Source organism: Capricornis sumatraensis, chromosome 1 (assembly GCF_032405125.1).
Source record: "Capricornis sumatraensis isolate serow.1 chromosome 1, serow.2, whole genome shotgun sequence".
NCBI lineage: Eukaryota > Metazoa > Chordata > Mammalia > Artiodactyla > Bovidae > Capricornis > Capricornis sumatraensis.
Window position 1 is genome coordinate 182,454,617 of NC_091069.1, and position 18,197 is coordinate 182,472,813.

The 18,197-nt window shown below is 36.9% G+C and overlaps 1 protein-coding gene across 1 annotated transcript; it reads left to right on the top strand.

Annotated features, from left to right (window-relative positions):
* Positions 1-1,245: 1,245 nt before the first annotated feature.
* On the top strand, positions 1,246-16,808 carry UTS2B (urotensin 2B). The gene is made up of 6 exons (XM_068968611.1): positions 1,246-1,348; positions 6,239-6,337; positions 7,508-7,545; positions 8,773-8,866; positions 16,050-16,120; positions 16,716-16,808. The coding sequence occupies exons 1-6, from the start codon at positions 1,246-1,248 to the stop codon at positions 16,806-16,808; spliced, it is 498 nt and encodes a 165-aa protein (XP_068824712.1).
* Positions 16,809-18,197: the final 1,389 nt, after the last annotated feature.

Sequence of the window (18,197 nt, forward strand, 5' to 3'; positions counted from 1 at the left end):
TGTTTTTCTTTGAACAATTAATTTGGCTATACACTCATGAGAAGAATTTAGTAAAATAATTTGATCGTTAGGGAGAGAGGATTGAATGATTTAATGAAAGGTCTTTGTAAGTTTTTTTCCCAAAGTGAATGGATGGTCGTGAATAAGGAAATTATTTGTCATTAAATTGCCAACATCAACTAAAACATAACAGAAGAAAAGGTTCAGAAAGTTGTATCAGATATCCTGAAAAAGCCTTTGTGGAAAGAAACCAAACATAATTTTGTTTAGGAAGAAGTCATCAGTACCCAACCTTATCTGAAAAGACAAGTCAATTATTTAGCCTCTTATTAGAAGGCAAACCCTGTGAAAACAGGGTTCTTTGTTCTGTATAACAGAATTAAAAAAAAAATTCAGAATAACCTTATTTACATTTAAAAATATTTTTTTGTTTTAAAATTAGGGAACCATGAGCTGAACATGTCTCTAATACAGTTTTAGAGCAAATACATCTTAAGTCTCTTGGAAGAAAAAGTAAATGCCAAGGGCAGAGGTCACTACCGCATCTCAGTAATAAAATTGTAGCTATAGATATACCAAAAGACTTTTACTTTAAAAAAAGTACAGTTAAAGCAAGTACTAAAGAGAGTAATTGATGGGACATTTGCCAACTTTAAATTAATTAGAGTCAGTCTTAATTTTTAAAAGTGTTGGCTGCAGCAAAATGATAGAGTAAGACATTAATGTTCCCATTATGATTCATTTCAAATTTGAACTCTTCCCAGCTCAAATCTGTTTGGTTGGTTAAAAATGAAGTGATGGTTGCAAATAACAGTATCCAGAAGACTATACTGGGTTCTAAATTAGCCAAATGAAAGGCATTGTTACCATTTCATTGTTGTGAAAATCTAACTGACAGGTTCTCTAGTCTTAGTTTTAGCTTTATGAGGTGCACGTGTCTGAGTGTGTGTGCATGAACAGGAATGCCTGCTTTTAGTGAAATGGGCAGATATGAGATATATTGATTGGGTTCTTCCTGCCATTGATTGAGTAGAAAACCTGTCACTTCTCCAAGTAGTGAATCATGTTGACAGAGAGCAATACATTTTATAAGGTGTTTTTTTTTTTCCTTTGTTCAGATCATTTGTAGTTGAAGCACATTTGCCACCTTTTAAAAGTGATCTCTGCAGCATTCCAGAGCCATTGAAATATTCGTCTTGACCAGGATAGTCAGTTTCTCTGCTAGCACGGAAGAAGATTTTTAACATGAACGTGATTTTATCAACCACTCTTTGCTTTGGACTCCTAACTTTGTTATCTGTAATGATCTTTTTAGAATCAGTTCATGGACTGCCATATTTTATTCAAGGTATGTACACATGAATGTATAATTCTACAGGTGGGTAAATAATCCTTATCCTTCTATTTGCGTTGCTTTGATTTTTCTATCATTATGGCAATAATATTTTAAACATCAATATAATTTAATCTTCAGACAACCCTTCAGTAGTTGCTGTTTTAAATTAAATGTAATCTTTGATGCTGTTCTCAAGTTAATTAATTTTAACTGACACTGTACTAAATTAATTTCAACTGCATTTGTCTCTAACCAAGGGAAATCTTTTTCTTATCTCTATTCCATTAGCAAAGACGGGGATGTATAAACAGTAATACAGTGCAATGCATATTTCAAAAGTACATCTTCAGGGGAAAAAAAAAGAGTTTCATCCAGTGAGATGATTAGTAAACTACTTATAAAAGGAGAATGACTCTGAAAACATATCAAGACAACACTTGTATGTGTAGAGATCTGGGGAGAATGATACATTGGGAAATTTATATAGTACTTTCAGGAGGAGGATGTTAACACCCACATTATTCATTGACTGTAATCAGATTTCTAAATACTTAGGGTACTTATATTAAATGAAATAATGTAATTTTTGACATCTACAAATACCATGAGAAATTTGGAGAAAATAAGTTTCTATTCTGGTTATATTGGAATTTGATCTTTTAAAAAAATTTTTTCGTCGGATTCTGTAGTGGAAATAGCTTTTAATCTGGGAATCAGTGGAGTTAGATTTAATGCTGACTTACTAGGCAAACAACCTAACCTCACTGACACTTTTATATATGTCTTTACAATTTAAAAATAGTAACTAAAAATAGTGCTCTTTAATATCTCATCCAATTTGAATCTATCATCTAACTGACCTCTTTGTCAGGAAGAAGGAGACAGACAGCCTTTGCTTTTGCTTTCTTAGGGAAACCAAGACAGAATTTAATAAATTTTGTTTACATGACTCTGGGTTGAGAAAAGGAATTAAGTTTCCTCTTTAAGATCTAATCCAACTTTAGTAGACCGTTTTGTCTCAAATGAGGTTTTAAAAGTCAATGAAAATTAGAACAGTTCTTTTGATAGTGGAAATAAAATTGCATAAACCCTTGTTATTTATTTATAGGGATTTTCCCTTTGAAAAACAAATACAAGCCTGGGGCCTAACTGCAAGACCTAAATACAAGCTTGGGGATGAAAGAATCTGGATTTTATCCCTGGCACTCACATTTTGTCTTTGGCCAGCCAAAATCATTGTACTTGGTAGGCCTTCATTGCTTTTCCTATGAAATAATGGGATTTTCAATGTTCTTAACAGTGTAAATGTGTGAGGAAGGAAACAACTGGTCATTCACAGAAGACTCTGCAAAATGAGGATGTTAGTGGTAACTGTATTATAACTTCTGATATCATGTATATGAAATACAGAAAAATCCAACTCAAACTTTTTACAAGATTACAAATAGATAACATCTCTGACCCAGAATACCACACACTGATGTCCATACATCATTGGCAACATATAGGAAAGGTTTCTCTCTGGGACCCCTTGATCTCAGTTTCATTATATGTAAATAGAGAAGACAAATTATTGGGAAGTTTATTTTCTAATCTAAATTGTCCAGGATTAGAGCGAACTTCTCACCATTTTTCAAAGCAACTAAATGTTTGACTTATTTTAGCCTTTTAACACACTGTTTTCAAATGAGCATTCGTCCACTGACAAATCACAAAGGTGGGGTCACCATCCTCTCTGTGTTGGATGCCATCCAAGACCAAGAACACAGTCTGCCAGCTTTCCTCTGGCTTGGGGGTCACAATGAAAGCATGCCTTGTGAGCCTGAAACTGGACACATTGCCCACCGTGAAATGAACAGCAGTGAATATCATGACTCGAAATTTAAAAAGTTTTGGTATATTATCATTTGAGGGTGTTCCAGGTTTCTTTCTGCAAAATTTCTTATCTATATCCCATAAAAAGCATCACATTCAAATGACAAGCAAGGACACAACTGCGTCTTTTACGCTTCAGTGTCTCAGGTAGTAATGAGTCTTTTTCTTTTTTTCCTGTATATTGCAAAAGTAATCACTCTCTCATTTCTGAGTAACTTTGCCATCCTTTTTGCAAAGGGACATCAGCACTTGAATAGATTTTTATTCAAACAGTTTCTTTATCAACACTAACTTTTAGTTTAAATACAGAAATATTAAAAGTACATGCATTTTTTCTTTTAAAGCTGTATCTGTTTTAAGATTAAAAATAAAAATGAGAAAAAATACTTATTTTCTACTATTTTTCTTATCTTTCTAATGTTTTACTTTATAAAAATTTTTTTTTTAATTTCTTGAAAAAACTTTTCCTCAGAGTATCCTGTAAAAGGTGGTTTTCTTAAAAGGTAGTGACAAGAATTACTGAGGACAGTGTGTAATCACTGGAAACCAAATGGGTAAAGAATGGTAAATACATTAATTTTCTCTTTTGAAAAACGTTCCACTTAAACACACAGAGAAGGGGACTGTAAATTAAGCCAACAAAATTTTCAGAAGGTAACATTTTCTAGTTACCTTTCTTCTAGTTTTATAAATTCCCTAAATTGAAGGCGATGAATCTGTTTCTTTTATCACAGTTCTCTTTCTAAAACAAATAATCAATATCACCTGGCTACACGATGTTCCTCATTTTTTCAATGAAAGCATTTTAAAGATTATAATTTAACATTTTAATAAATACCTATAATAAAAATTGCTACACTATTCCATAGTCATATCTTTCTCTTAAACTAAATTATTCCTGAGGGTCTTTGTTTAATTGATGTTAAGCAAAAGTTCCATTGATAGTCTATTATTTTAACTATTCAAAGAAAAAAGAACCCCAGAATTTCACAAACAATTTCTATGCCTATGAAGTAATGGAAACTGAGGAACTTTAAAATTGAGGAAATTGAGCAACAATAAATGTGTTTGTCAATGTAGAAACTTTTGATAATGCCACTTACCCCAGGTCATTTATTGTCTTTCTCAGCAAATCGTTTATTCCTTTAATTAGCCATTTAGTTATTTGAGTTCATTAACTGACATTTTGGAGACACAGGGAATAGGAGACAGTTTAAAGAAAGAGTCTAGTTAAATTATGAGCCATTTCTCTAATTTCTCTAGCTGAAGCCTCAATATTCCCACTTTTAAATTTTAAACTCACTAATCTATCTTTTGTCCACACAATATCAGTTATTATGACTGAAATGGAAGAGGACCTTATGGTCCTTGCCCCCCAACCCCCTTGCCTATGTCCTCAGACTTCCTTTTTTTTTTGGTAGAAAACCTTTAGACAAAGAATAAGTTTAATCGGAGAACTGAGAAAATGAAGAAACAAAGGGAAACAGTCAAAGGAAGCCCAATAATAATAATGTAGTCTTTAAGCATAATCAAGGACCTGTAGTTCCTTCTCAAGGGCCATAGCTAATATTCTGATCCATATCCTGTGAGCTATCTCATAGATACTGAAATATCAGGTGGAGAAATTAACTACCAGACTGACGTCCAGACTGTAGTCATGACATAAGCAGCCATAATTCTGAGAACTGGCCTCAAAGAACTTGAAACAAACTGATGCTGGAACTGAAGATTAACGGTACCTAAAATAAGCAAGATTACGCTGGTCAGGCCACTGATGACCAATTTCAAGATGACTATCAGAGCTGACATGTTTATGCATGTAGCCCCCTCCCTCAGCCTATTAAAGCTCATGCCTGCTGACAATCAGGAGGCAGTCAGACACTGAACAGGTCTCTGCCCTCCCCAAACCTCCTGGTTGCTGGCATCCAAAATAAAGCCAAGTTTCCTTTCTACTAAGCTGGCCTCTTTAAATGGCTTTTAAGTGGCAGCAGCTAGACCTGGGTTTGGTAACATGAGGAGAAAAACAGAGGGAAGAATGATCCTATAGAAATTATATAATAAAGGTGTGATTATTTTAGGCCACCTTACAAAGTTCATTTTGTTTCTAAGACACTATTATTTTAATTGGATTACAATCCTGTTGAATCTTCTTTTTTTATAGCTTGAATAAAGTCTATTGTCCTGATTTCTACCCCAGAATCAAAATATTTAGGAAAATTTGGTTGATTTTTCTGTTTTTAGAGTGCTGAGAGAGTGGGCTAGGAGGTAAATGGACAAAGATGTAAAGCTATGATCACAGAAAAACTGGGCACCATCTGACCACTTCCACAAGGTTGCCTTGGATGGTTCAAGGCAATTCCCAGAACATAAAATGGCTCATATTTATATGTGTATAAAATCTCAAAGTCAAATTTTATATTTTTATCTTAAAAACAACTTTTAATTTATATTTCTTATGTTAAACACAATAGTAGAAAAAAATTTTAAATATAGATGAAAAAATAGAAAGTACAATTTTCTGTAATTCTACTAAGGCAGAAATAATTACAGGTGAATTTTAGACTGTAAACTTCCAGGTATATTCTCCATCTCTGCTTCTTTCTCTTTCTCACAATCTCTCTTTGAGTGTTCATATACATTCAATGATTTTTAAAACAGCTTGTCTTTTTATATTACACATCTCTGTACACATTTTTTTGGCAAGTATCCACACTTTCCAGGTTGTGCAGTGGTAAGGAATCTGCCTGTCAATGCAGGAGATGCAACTCAGGTTCTATCCATGGGTCAGGAAGATCCTCTGGAGGAGGAAATGACAACCCACTCCATTATTCTTCCCTGGAAAACTCTATGGACAGAGGGGCCTAGGGGGTTACACTGTAGTCCCTGGGGTTGCAGAGAATCGGACATGGCTGAGCAACTGAGCACACGTGCATGTTAATAGTTATCTGTAAAATCCATTTAATCAGAAAGACACTCAAGTGACACAGACTGAAAAGAGCTTTCACTACACTGAGGTAATTATTACAGGAAATGAATTGCTTCCAGATAAAGAAGATACAGACGGTGAAGAACTGTTGCTGGCTCTACTGAATAAAAATTTTGGCTTCCAAAGATCTTCCAACATTGGTGAGTTAAGAATAAAGTCAAACATTATTTATTCCATCTTCTGACCTGTTTTCTCTACATGTTAATTTATATTAAAGAAAGTAATAATTACTAATTTAAAGCTGCACTGAAGGCTTAAGTGTCTGTTATTTCATATTCATGCTAAAAGCAATGGCATTATTAAAAAACATTAAAATCTTATTTTGTTCAATTAGAGTATTCTAATGGGATTAGTAACTGTTGAGTTACAAAACAATTATTTTTACTTCTACTTTTCCCTCTCATCTATGTTACTCTCCACAGGTACAGTTAATATTTGCTTTTACTAAATGCTTCCAGGGTATTATTAAATGTTTTGAAATAGGTTTCCACTAGAAATTTCTCAGATTAACTGTGGTTTTGTGGCACTTTTTTTTGCAATCAGATTCTTTCAATTTGGGAAATGACTGGAGTAGAAACCATTGAGGAATTTAGGCTCCACCAAGGCTTTTTTCCTTTGAAGTACAGGATAATCTGATTTACAATTATGCATCAGATTGGTCTCCAAGAAATGATAGATATTGTCAGAAATTTAGCAGGTCTAACCTGAGAGACAGCGTGACAATATAATGTAGTGCTCTCTCAGAAAACGTCTGTTCTAAAAAAACTGTCTATTCATGGGACAGGGCACTGGTTAGAAGAAAGTCTTAATAAATACTTAAAAATACAGGATTTAAAAATTAGAAATAAGATGTTTCATTGAGGAAATTGAACGTGATTATAAAAAGAAAAATCTGTACTCATATTGTAAAACCCAGAGAGATTACTATTAGTATTTTGGGAAATTTCCCTCTTGATTAAATTTTGCAGATAAGATTTGTGGCCTGCGTTTTTTTTTACTTAATATTTTTTCATGAGAATGTCCCCATGCCAGTGTAAAAATTTACTTCTAAATAGTAGTCCTTATTAGAACTATGAAAAGTCCCTATTTAAGAAAACTCTGTATTTAGAAATTAGATGCTTGCTCATTATAGTACTGATTATATTACAACATTACAGACACTGAAAAAATGTTTGGGGCTTTATATTAGAGATACATGGGTGATCTCAAATCATACAAAAAAAATGCCTTGTCTTTCTGAATGTGTGACCTGAAGTGAATTAAATATTACTTGCAATGTACATTTTTCATATGACAAATGTGTCTTGCAGATATAGAACTGGCTAACAAATTGGAGGAACCTAACCAGGTGAGAATGTGAAACACATGAACTCTTAATTTTCATAATTATTATAAGATAATTTCTTTTGAAACAGTAGTTTTTAAAATTATTAATTCTATATTTTAAAACTATTATTCTTTCTAGAAAAAGAGTGAAGTAATTCACTAGGAAAAACAATCAAATTCTACTAAAAAAAAGAAGCAAAGCAAAACAAGACAAAACTATGACTGAAGTGATCATGGGATAAAATGTCTAGAAATCCGGATTTTAGATCCAGCTCTCCAATTACCTAGGAGACTATGGAAGAATTAAAATTCTCTGGATCTAAATCTCCTCATCTCTAAAATAAGAGGCTATAATTAGATTGGTGGTTTTCAAAAGCTATTATTACTTTTCAAAGTGGAAATATTTTTTTCCAAACAAAATTGTATGTGTTCCCAGTAAATGAAACATATAAAAGTGGAGCTGTTCTACTTGAAGCAGCTAGTTTGGGAGGAGAAGGACTGAAGTGCTGCGTTCTTACCTGTCTTGGCCTCGGTACAGGGAACCCCTTAGCAACCTTATCCCCCGACTTTTCTCTATGAGGAAAATTGGAAAATCATTGCATTAGATTATTTATTAACTCTTTCAAACACAACTGCATGCAAATTCATTATCATATAAACCTTGTGGCTGTGAGAGTGAAGTATGCCCCGTCAATTATTAGCAGCTAGGACACGGATACATGCAGTAGCTCAAGCTGAATTCTGTTTGAATAGAGTTAGATCTCCAGGGTTTAGGCAATCAGTGATCTTGCTAAAGATCAACTTGGCTTACACTCTGGATGGAAACCTTAGGGTCTCAAAAATACTTCTTTCCCACTAGGAAGGACAAATATTTCAGGAAATTCGAACATACACATAAAGTCTTTGAATCTCCTTGAAAAGGACTGGTCGTTTTGGGTGACATCAAATCAGGTCCAGTTACACAGGCTGTATTTCCAGGCTTCCCATTAATGAACCCTGAAACTTGACTTCCTTCACCATAAACCTGCTTGTTCCTGATTGTCTGTTGAGTCAGTTTCTAAATGCAAGTTTCCTTTTATTTTTCTGTTTAATTATTTTTATTTTTTTATTACTTTTGTTTCCTTTTCTGTTGCTTTTTCCTACTTCCTTTTGTCCATCTTCTTCCTCCTTTTCTTGCTCTTTCTTCTTTCACAGAAAACAGTATTGTTGTTATTAAAGACTAATAATTTTCATATTTGATTTTTAACAGCTGGAAATGCTGAAAGAGCAGCTCACAGAAGCAAAGGATGCTGAGATGTCCTATGCAATAGATGGTCTATCTTCTTCCCATCCTAATAAGCGAGGTAAATTTTCACTTCAAAGTCTTAACATTGAATTCTAAGATTAATTTTGCAAGTATTTCTGAAAGGAAAGAAATTAAGTTGACACTTCTTTATCTTATGTTGATGATAAGATCAAAGCTCATATTAAAAAAAAAAAAATTCCAAGGCCTCCTCAATGGCTTAGATGATAAAGAATCTGCTTGTAATGTGGGAGATTGGGCTTCGATCCCTGGGTTGGGAAGATCCCTTGGAGAAGGGAATGGCTATCCACTCTAGTATTCTTGCCTGGAGAATTCCATGGACAGAGGAGCCTGTTGGGCTACAGTCCATGTGATCTCAGACTAGGACATCACTGAGTGACTGAGCACACAGACATTCAAATGAAGGCTTTAAATGTCTGTGAACTCTGTCACATATACAACATGGTTAGCAAGGTCATATATTCCAGATTTAAGTAAAATTAGACTTTCATTTGGAGAAGGCAATGGCACCCTACTCCAGTATTCTTGCCTGGGAAATCCCATGGACAGAGGAGCCTGGTAGGCTACAGTCCATGGGGTCGCGAAGAGTCGGACACGACTGAATGACTTCACTTTGACTTTTCACTTTCATGCATTGGAGAAGGAAATGGCAACCCACTCCAGTGTTCTTGCCTGGAGAATCCCAGGGACAGAGGAGCCTGATGGGCTGCCGTCTATGGGGTCTCACAGAGTCGGACATGACTGATGTGACTTAGCAGCAGCAGCAGCAGACTTTCATTGTTTAAAACTGTGTCTCACCCTTGCTATTTTGCTTTAACACTGGAGAGTAAAGAGTACTCTCATTGCTATAGCACTTAGTCCAGGTTTTGATTTATAATATTTAATTTTAGAAAGATTTGTCTTTTGGATCCCTATTTCTTTTTATAACAATCTTGGAAAATTCTTGTGTGTGAAAAAATTACATATATGTCTCTTTATTCACGTTGTGATATGAGATTTGCTAAGGCATGTTTTATTCATTTTCACTTGTCCCCTTCCTCTCAAGTTTGTCTTTAACTGCTGTAAAAAAGCAGTTTTTACAATGGAAGAGGATGAAACAGTGTTCTTTAGACACTTAGCATATACCAGACATTTTATATTTTACTATCTCATGTTGTTATGGTTAAGTATATAGAGTCTATAGTTGGACTGCCTGGGTTTAAATTGTAATATTGATATATCCAATGTGTGTGACCTTGGGAAATTATCTAACTTCCTGTGCCTCATTTTCTTTGCCCCCAAATGGAAATAATAATAATAATCATCTTTATGGGATTGTTAGGAAGATTTTATAAGTTAATATATGAAAGTCACTTAGAACAATATCTGGCATGTAATCAGTACTGTGTAAGCCTAACTTTAAAAATTCATTTTGATCATTATTACTATAATTATTATTTTATTTTCATCATAATCACCATAAGATAGCTATTACTATGCCTATATTAAGACAGGACAATTACATCTCAGAGGGGTTAAGTAGCATGCTGATAATAACCCAGTTACTAAGTGATTTAACCAGTGAGCCTGAAGGATATCGGTAGAGGATATATTGGAGGGTGGAAGGGAGAGAATCTTCAGGCTTATTAAGGACTTTCAGTTCAGTCCAGTTGCTCAGTCGTGTCCGACTCTTTGCGACCCCATGAATCGCAGCACGCCAGGACTCCCTGTCCATCACCATCTCCCGGAGTTCACTTAGACTCACGTCCATCGAGTCCGTGATGCCATCCAGCCATCTCATCCTCGGTCGTCCCCTTCTTCTCCTGCCCCCAGTCCCTCCCAGCATCAAAGTCTTTTCCAATGAGTCAACTCTTTGCATGAGGTGGCCAAAGCACTGGAGTTTCAGCTTTAGCATCATTCCTTCCAAAGAACACCTAGGGCTGATCTCCTTCAGAATGGACTGGTTGGATCTCCTTGCAGTCCAAGGGCCTCTCAAGAGTCTTCTCCAACACCACCGTTCAAAAGCATCAATTCTTCGGCGCTCAGCCTTCTTCACAGTCCAACTCTCACATCCATACATGACCACAGGAAAAACCGTAGCCTTGACTAGATGGACCTTAGTCGGCAAAGTAATGTCTCGGCTTTTGAATATACTACCTAGGTTGGTCATAACTTTTCTTCCAAGGAGTAAGCATCTTTTAATTTCATGGCTGCACTCACCATCTGCAGTGATTTGGGAGCCCAAAATATAAAGTCTGACACTGATTCCACTGTTTCCCCATCTATTTCCCATGAAGTGATGGGACCAGAAGCCATGATCTTCGTTTTCTGAATGTTGAGCTTTAAGCCAACTTTTTCACTCTCCTCTTTCACTTTCATCAAGAGGCTTTTGAGTTCCTCTTCACTTTCTGCCATAAGGGTGGTGTCATCTGCATATCTGAGGATACTTCTCCTGGCAATCTTGATTCCAGCTTGTGCTTCTTCCAGTCCAGCGTTTCTCATGATGTACTCTGCATAGAAGTTAAATAAGCAGAGTGACAATATACAGCCTTGACGTACTCCTTTTCATATTTGGAACAAGTCTGTTGTTCCATGTCCAGTTCTAACTGTTGCTTCCGGACCTGCATATAGAGTTCTCTAGAGACAGGTCAGGTGGTCAGCTATTCCCATCTCTTTCAGAATTTTCCACAGTTTATTGTGATCCACACAGTCAAAGGCTTTGGCATAGTCAATAAAGCAGAAATAGATGTTTTTCTGGAGCTCTCTTGTTTTTTCCATGATCCAGCAGATGTTGGCAATTTGATCTCTGGTTCCTCTGCCTTTTCTAAATCCAGCTTGAACGTCAGGGAGTTCACTGTTCACGTATTCCTGAAGCCTGGCTTGGAGAATTTTGAGCATTACTTTACTAGCATGTAAAATGAGTGCAATTCTGCAGTAGTTTGAGCATTCTTTGGCATTGCCTTTCTTTGGAATTGGAATGAAAACTGATATTTTCCAGTCCCGTGGCCACTGCTGAGTTTTCCAAATTTGCTGGCATTTTGAGTGCAGCACTTTCACAGCATCATCTTCCAGGATTTGAAAGAGCTCAACTGGAATTCCATCACCTCCACTAGCTTTGTTCGTAGTGATGCTTTCTAAGGCCCACTTGACTTCACATTCCAAGATGTCTGGCTCTAGATGAGTGATCACATCATCATGATTATCTGGGTCATGAAGATCTTTTTTGTATAGTTCTTCCATGTATTCTTCCACCTCTTCTTAATATCTTCTGCTTCTGTTAGGTCCATACCATTTCTGTCCTTTATCGAGCCCATCTTTGCATGAAATGTTCCCTGGTATCTCTAATTTTCTTAAAGAGATCTCTAGTCTTTCCCAGTCTGTTGTTTTCCTCTATTTCTTTGCATTGATCACTGAAGAAGGCTTTCTTATCTCTTCTTGCTATTCTTTGGAACTCTGCATTCAGATGGTTATATCTTTCCTTTTCTCCTTTGCTTTTCGCCTCTCTTCTTTTCACAGCTATTTGTAAGGCCTCCCCAGACAGCCATTTTGCTTTTTTGCATTTCTTTTCCATGGGAATGATCTTGATCCCTGTCTCCTGTACAATGTCACAAACCTCATTTCATAGTTCATCAGGCACTCTATCTATCAGATCTAGGCCCTTAAATCTATTTCTCACTTCCACTGTATAATCATAAGGGATTTGATTTAGATCATACCTGAATGGTCTAGCAGTTTTCCCTATTTTCTTCAGTTTGAGTCTGAATTTGGTAATAATGAGTTCATGATCTGAGCCACAGTCAGCTCCTGGTCTTGATTTTGTTGACTGTATAGAGCTTCTCCATCTTTGGCTGCAAAGAATATAATCAATCTGATTTCGGTGTTGACCATCTGGTGATGTCCACGTGTAGAGTCTTCTCTTGTGTTGTTGGAAGAGGGTGTTTGCTATGACCAGTGCATTTTCTTGGCAAAACTCTATTAGTCTTTGCCCTGCTTCATTCAGCATTCCAAGGCCAAATTTGCCTGTAACTCCAGGCATTTCTTGACTTCCTACTTTTGCATTCCAGTCCCCTATAAAGAAAAGGACATCTTTTTTGGGTGTTAGTTATAGAAAGTCTTATAGATCTTCATAGGACCGTTCAGCTTCAGCTTCTTCAGCATTACTGGTCAGGGCATAGACTTGGATTACTATGATATTGAATGGTTTGCCTTGGAAACAAACAGAGATCATTCTGTCGTTTTTGAGATTTCATCCAAGCACTGCATTTTGGACTCTTTTGTTGACCATGATGGCTACTCCATTTCTTCTGAGGGATTCCTGCCTGCAGTAGTAGATATAATGGTCTTCTGAGTTAAATTCACCCATTCCAGTCCATGTTAGTTCACTGATTCCTAGAATGTCGATGTTCACCCTTGCCATCTCTTGTTAGACCACTTTCAATTTGCCTTGATTCATGGGCCTGACATCAGGTTCCTATGCAATATTGCTCTTTACAGCATTGGATCTTGCTTCTATCACCAGTCCCATCCACAACTGGGTATTGTTTTTGCTTTGGCTCCATCCCTTCATTCTTTCTGGAGTTATTTCTCCACTGATCTCCAGTAGCATATTGGGCACCTAATGACCTGGGGAGTTCCTCTTTCGGTATCCTATCATTTTGCCTTTTCATAGTAACTGTCATACTTGGTAAGACTGAAGCAAAATGAGAAAGGGGTGGCAGAGGATAAGATGGTTAGTTTACATCACGGACTTAATGGACATGAATTTGAGCAAACTTTGGGAAATAGTAGAGGATGGAGGAGTCTGGTGTGCTTCTCTCAATCCTTGTAATAAATTCGTAGAATCACAGAGTTGGACACGACTTAGTGGCTGAACAATTATCATATGGGAAATCACTGAAAATTTGGGGCAAGTGAGTGCTCAGGAATAAGTTTCAACAGACCACTCTCGATGTTTAGTGGAGAATATACTGGTGCTGCTGCTGCTGCTGCTAAATCGCTTCAGTCGTGTCTGACTCTGTGTGACCCCATAGACGGCAGCCCACCAGGCTCCTCTGTCCCTGGGATTCTCCAGGCAAGAACCCTAGAGTGGGTTGCCATTTCCTTCTCCAATGCATGCAGGTATGCTAAGCAGCCCACCAGGCTCCTCTGTCCACAGGATTCTCCAGGCAGACACTGGAGGGTATTGCCATTTCCTTCTCCAGAATACACTGCAAAAAGAAGCAAAAATGCAAGCAGAGAGACCTTTAATGAGGCTAATTAAGATCTAGATAATAAATGGTGGTAACTTTAATTAGGGTGGTAGTAGTGAATTGATAAGAAGGAGTCTGATACTAGATATATTTTGAAAAAAAAGAAGTCAACAAAATTTGCTCTAAAATTATATGTGAGTTGTGGAAAAAAAGAGGAAGGTTTGTAAATGACTCCAAGGTTTTGTTCTAAGTAACTAGGGATAAAAGGGCAATTTCTGCTTATTGAGGGCTTCTCTGGTGGCTCAGAAAGTAAATAATCTGCCTGCAATGCAGGAAACTCAGGTTTGATCTCTCGGTGGGGAAGAGCCCCTGAAGAAGGGCTACCCATTTCAGTATTCTTGCCTGGAGAATTCCAATGGGGATAGAGAGTTGGAAGAAGCAACATGGTGCAAGGGTTTGGTGATGGAAAAGAGTTGGTATAGAGATTTGTTGAATCTTTTCATAGTCAGTATAGCCTAGGCTATGATATGTTACAAATTTTAGTCCAAATCTCAGAGACTTAATATAAGGAAATCCATAAGTTCAATGCACATAGTATTAATACAAGCCTCTTCTATTTTGTGGCTGTATCAACTAGATTGTTGCCGTAACTTTACTGCCTCCAAGACTACCAAGATGAAGGAGAGGGATAGAGGCTGCATCTCAGCTCTCAGTTGCCTCAGTTCAGGACAAGCATCACTTCTACTGATCCACTGCCTTTAATTAGTCACTTGAGCTGCTACCAAAATATTGGAAGAACAAGCTAGTAAAAGTTAGAAAGCACTTATGAAAGTACATGGGGAGTACTGCCTCCACCACAGTCAATCCTTTGATCTTTTCTTAACCACATGGACTGCACTCAACTGACTCTCTATTAGAGACAACCCCAAATTCCTTTCACTACTGCACCCCGAACAAAGAACAGGCTTTCCAGGAGATACTAATTTTTTTCAAATACAGTGTGGCTCCACTTCATTCACAGACTTATTAGCTAAAAGGACAAATTCAGTAATTAGCATGGGAATAGGGAAAGGATAACAACAATCAATCATCTTATTCATAAAGGAAAAGAACATGAGACATGAGTGGTAACCCCTAGCAATTCTGAAATCCCACAGGGCAAATATTATACAGGTCTCTTATTCTGGAGATGGAGAAAAGTGTCTTGCCTGGTGGCTCAAATGGTAAAGCGTCTGCCTGCTGTGCAGGAGACCCGGGTTTGATCCCTGGGTTGGGAAGATCCCCTGGAAAAGGAAATGGCAACCCACTCCAGCACTCTTGCCTGGAAAATCCCATGGATGGAGGAGCCTGGTAGGCTACAGTCAGTGGGATTGCAAAGAGTCGGACACGACTGAGCGGCTTCAGTTTCAGTCTCAGTGTGTGGGAGGCCTTCGACCATTGTGTTGTTTCCCCTGGCTCCATCTTTTTCGAAGTTCTTGCCTTTTTGTTTTGTTTTGTTTTTTCCATTTTTCATCCCTCAACACAGCTTATGTGCTTTTGGGGGAATATTCTCTTTGAGGCCTGAATGGTTTTTTCAGGCCTCTTCCTACATTTTAAAGTGTCAAAGATGTTTTTAGTTCTAGGGTTTATTCTGTCTTTGACAATGATTTCTTGTACCAATTGAAACAGCCTCTCAACTATTGCTGCACAGTTTTTAAAACACTGTTTTCACTATTTTGTATTCTCAGCCCCAACTGAGTTGCCTTGAAGAATATACTTTGAAAAGTAACACTTAATCTCATTTTTTGCCCTGAATTCCTTATTTCAATTGATACTTACCTGACTTCACTCACTTAGAATCATTTTAAATCCCTTTTTATAGTTTCAGGATCTAGAAACAGCTCTTGAAATATTTAAAGGTCTTGTATTTCTGAACTACCTTTGTTTCATTTTTATTTATCGGTAAAGACACCATTTCCCCCTAAGCATACTAGTTCTTGTAATACCTGGCTAAGTGTATCCACCAGAAACCTAAACATACTGCCAATGTTCTATTTCCTTACCTTTTTCTTCTAGAAGTTCCAGAGGAACACATTCTGAGTCTGAACTGTTATCGACGTCAGCTTTACCGCACATTTTGCTACTTTGTAAGATGACTCTTCTTGTTTTCAGCCTGTGACATCAGTCTCCTTGTCTGCCATTAATCAGTTGCTGAGGCTGTGCCATGACTTAGCTTCCTCTTAGAGCAGCACCCTCCTTCAAGTTATTAAGGCATATTTTGGTTATAATTTAGGCAAACCACCACAACAAAATAACCGTAAAAATTCAGTGGTGTAAGTTGGTTTAAGATTTATTTCATGTTTACATGGAGCCTTGTGTACCGTGGTTATTTTCCTTCACTTTGTGCCTGCACCACGGGTCCCTATGGCAGGAGAGGAGAGATACGGAGGAAAACTCATCCTTACCTTCCAAAATTAGGCACATATTCTCAATCTATCTTAATGGGATTAGGGGAGCACCTGGGAAATGTCAAGAAACACAATAAACAGTTGGAGAATCCTATCTCTACTATAGACATTTTGAGCTTGTTATGCCATGTATAACAAAATCTTCCCAGTAGTGATTTGAGTAAACCCCTGAGTATATAAATTTGGAGCTTAGGGAAGTAGCTCAGACTGGAGATCTAAATATGACAGTTACCTGCATGTCAGTATTGCTTGGTATTGTGATGAAACTCTCTAGGGAATCACTCTAGATAGATATAAAACAGAAGACATCGAGGACAAGTGCCAGGCCACACCAAGGTTAGAGACTGGGCAGATGAGAGAGAATTAGCAAAACAGACTGAGAGGGAGCAGCTATCCCAGAAAAAGGCCACAAGGAGAAAAACGCCTCAGATGTCAAACAGAAAAACTGTTTCCAGGAAGACATAGTTCAGCTGTTCTTAAAGCTATTGTAGGTTCAGTAAAATGAGAGCTGAGACTTTCCATCTGAACAGCAATGGGAAGGGTTTTAACTATTTTGACAAGAATTATTTGATGGACTTTTGGTTAAGGAGAATATGAAAAACAACAGAAATGACTAACAACAGACAACTCTTTTGAGAAATTTTGGTTTGAAAGGTAGTAAAAATTAGAATATTAGCTGGAGTAACTTGGAGGGGTCAAGGAAGCTTTGTGTTTGTTTTTAAGCAAGGAGATATTAAAGCATTTATGCATGTAATAGGAACAAAATAAATATTTGTAGTGATAAACATATGAATTAGATGCCCAGGTTAGGTGACAGGAGCAATCCACATCACATCTGTCATTTTTATTGGGATAACTAGAAACAGTCTACCATGAATAACAATATATGAAGGTGAAATGAACTCAGAGGTTCACCTTAAAGCTAGAATATCTTAAATGTCTGTGAAATAATGTTATCTGTTTAATCATTTAATATATACTTGACAGACACCTGGCAAATCCTTCCTTTCATTAAAGATACAGCTGTCCAACACCAAGCATCATGCTAAAAACAGGGATAGAAGAATGCTGGCTAGGGTGTTTCCCCCTTGACCCCCCACATAAATGATAAATGATAGATAAGCATTGAGGAGTTGGTTCGACTGGTGATATCATTCATGAAGATTTCCGTCAACTAAGAAGTATATTCCAGTGCACCAGAACCAAGCTGCTCTTGAGGTGCAAGTCTTGGATATGTGTAGATTTATATTTTCCTTCTTGATTGAGATATTCAAAGATATCCAAAGGGACAGAAAGGGACTTTCCAAAATATAAAAAGAATATTGGATTAGCGGACCAAGCTCCTCAATTTACTATCTGAAAATAAATTTCTGCTTTCATAGGATTTGAATGTGTTTTGTTGAAAGAAAACTCTGGCTTTTTTAGGAATGAAAAGTAAACTCTGAGTACTATCGTAACACTCTGTGTATGTGCGGTGATGAGCACTAAGGCCACAGTTTAAAGAGTAAGTGGAGTTAGGGAGAGATATCTGGGCAAGAAGATAGACTTTTATTATTTATGGCAAAAAGTGTCTTAACTGTCCTATGAGTTTTCAACTCATTTTTATTGTGCATCCTATTAATCAATAGTGAATCAAAGACCTATCTCCCCAAGGTCTTCATTTTATAAAACATTTAGTTTGAAGGAAATTAGAGAAATTTGTAATTAATTAGATGAAGCTGACGTTGTTAGACAATTGATTGGGAAAAATCCACAG

Excerpts from the sequence above, each read along its gene's own strand:
- UTS2B (XM_068968611.1), top strand. The coding sequence starts at position 1,246 with ATGAACGTGATTTTATCAACCACTCTTTGCTTTGGACTCCTAACTTTG. Across the intron at positions 1,349-6,238 it reads ACTGCCATATTTTATTCAAG|GAAATGAATTGCTTCCAGAT; the intron begins GTATGTACACAT and ends TAATTATTACAG. Across the intron at positions 8,867-16,049 it reads TTCCCATCCTAATAAGCGAG|AAGTTCCAGAGGAACACATT; the intron begins GTAAATTTTCAC and ends TTTTTCTTCTAG.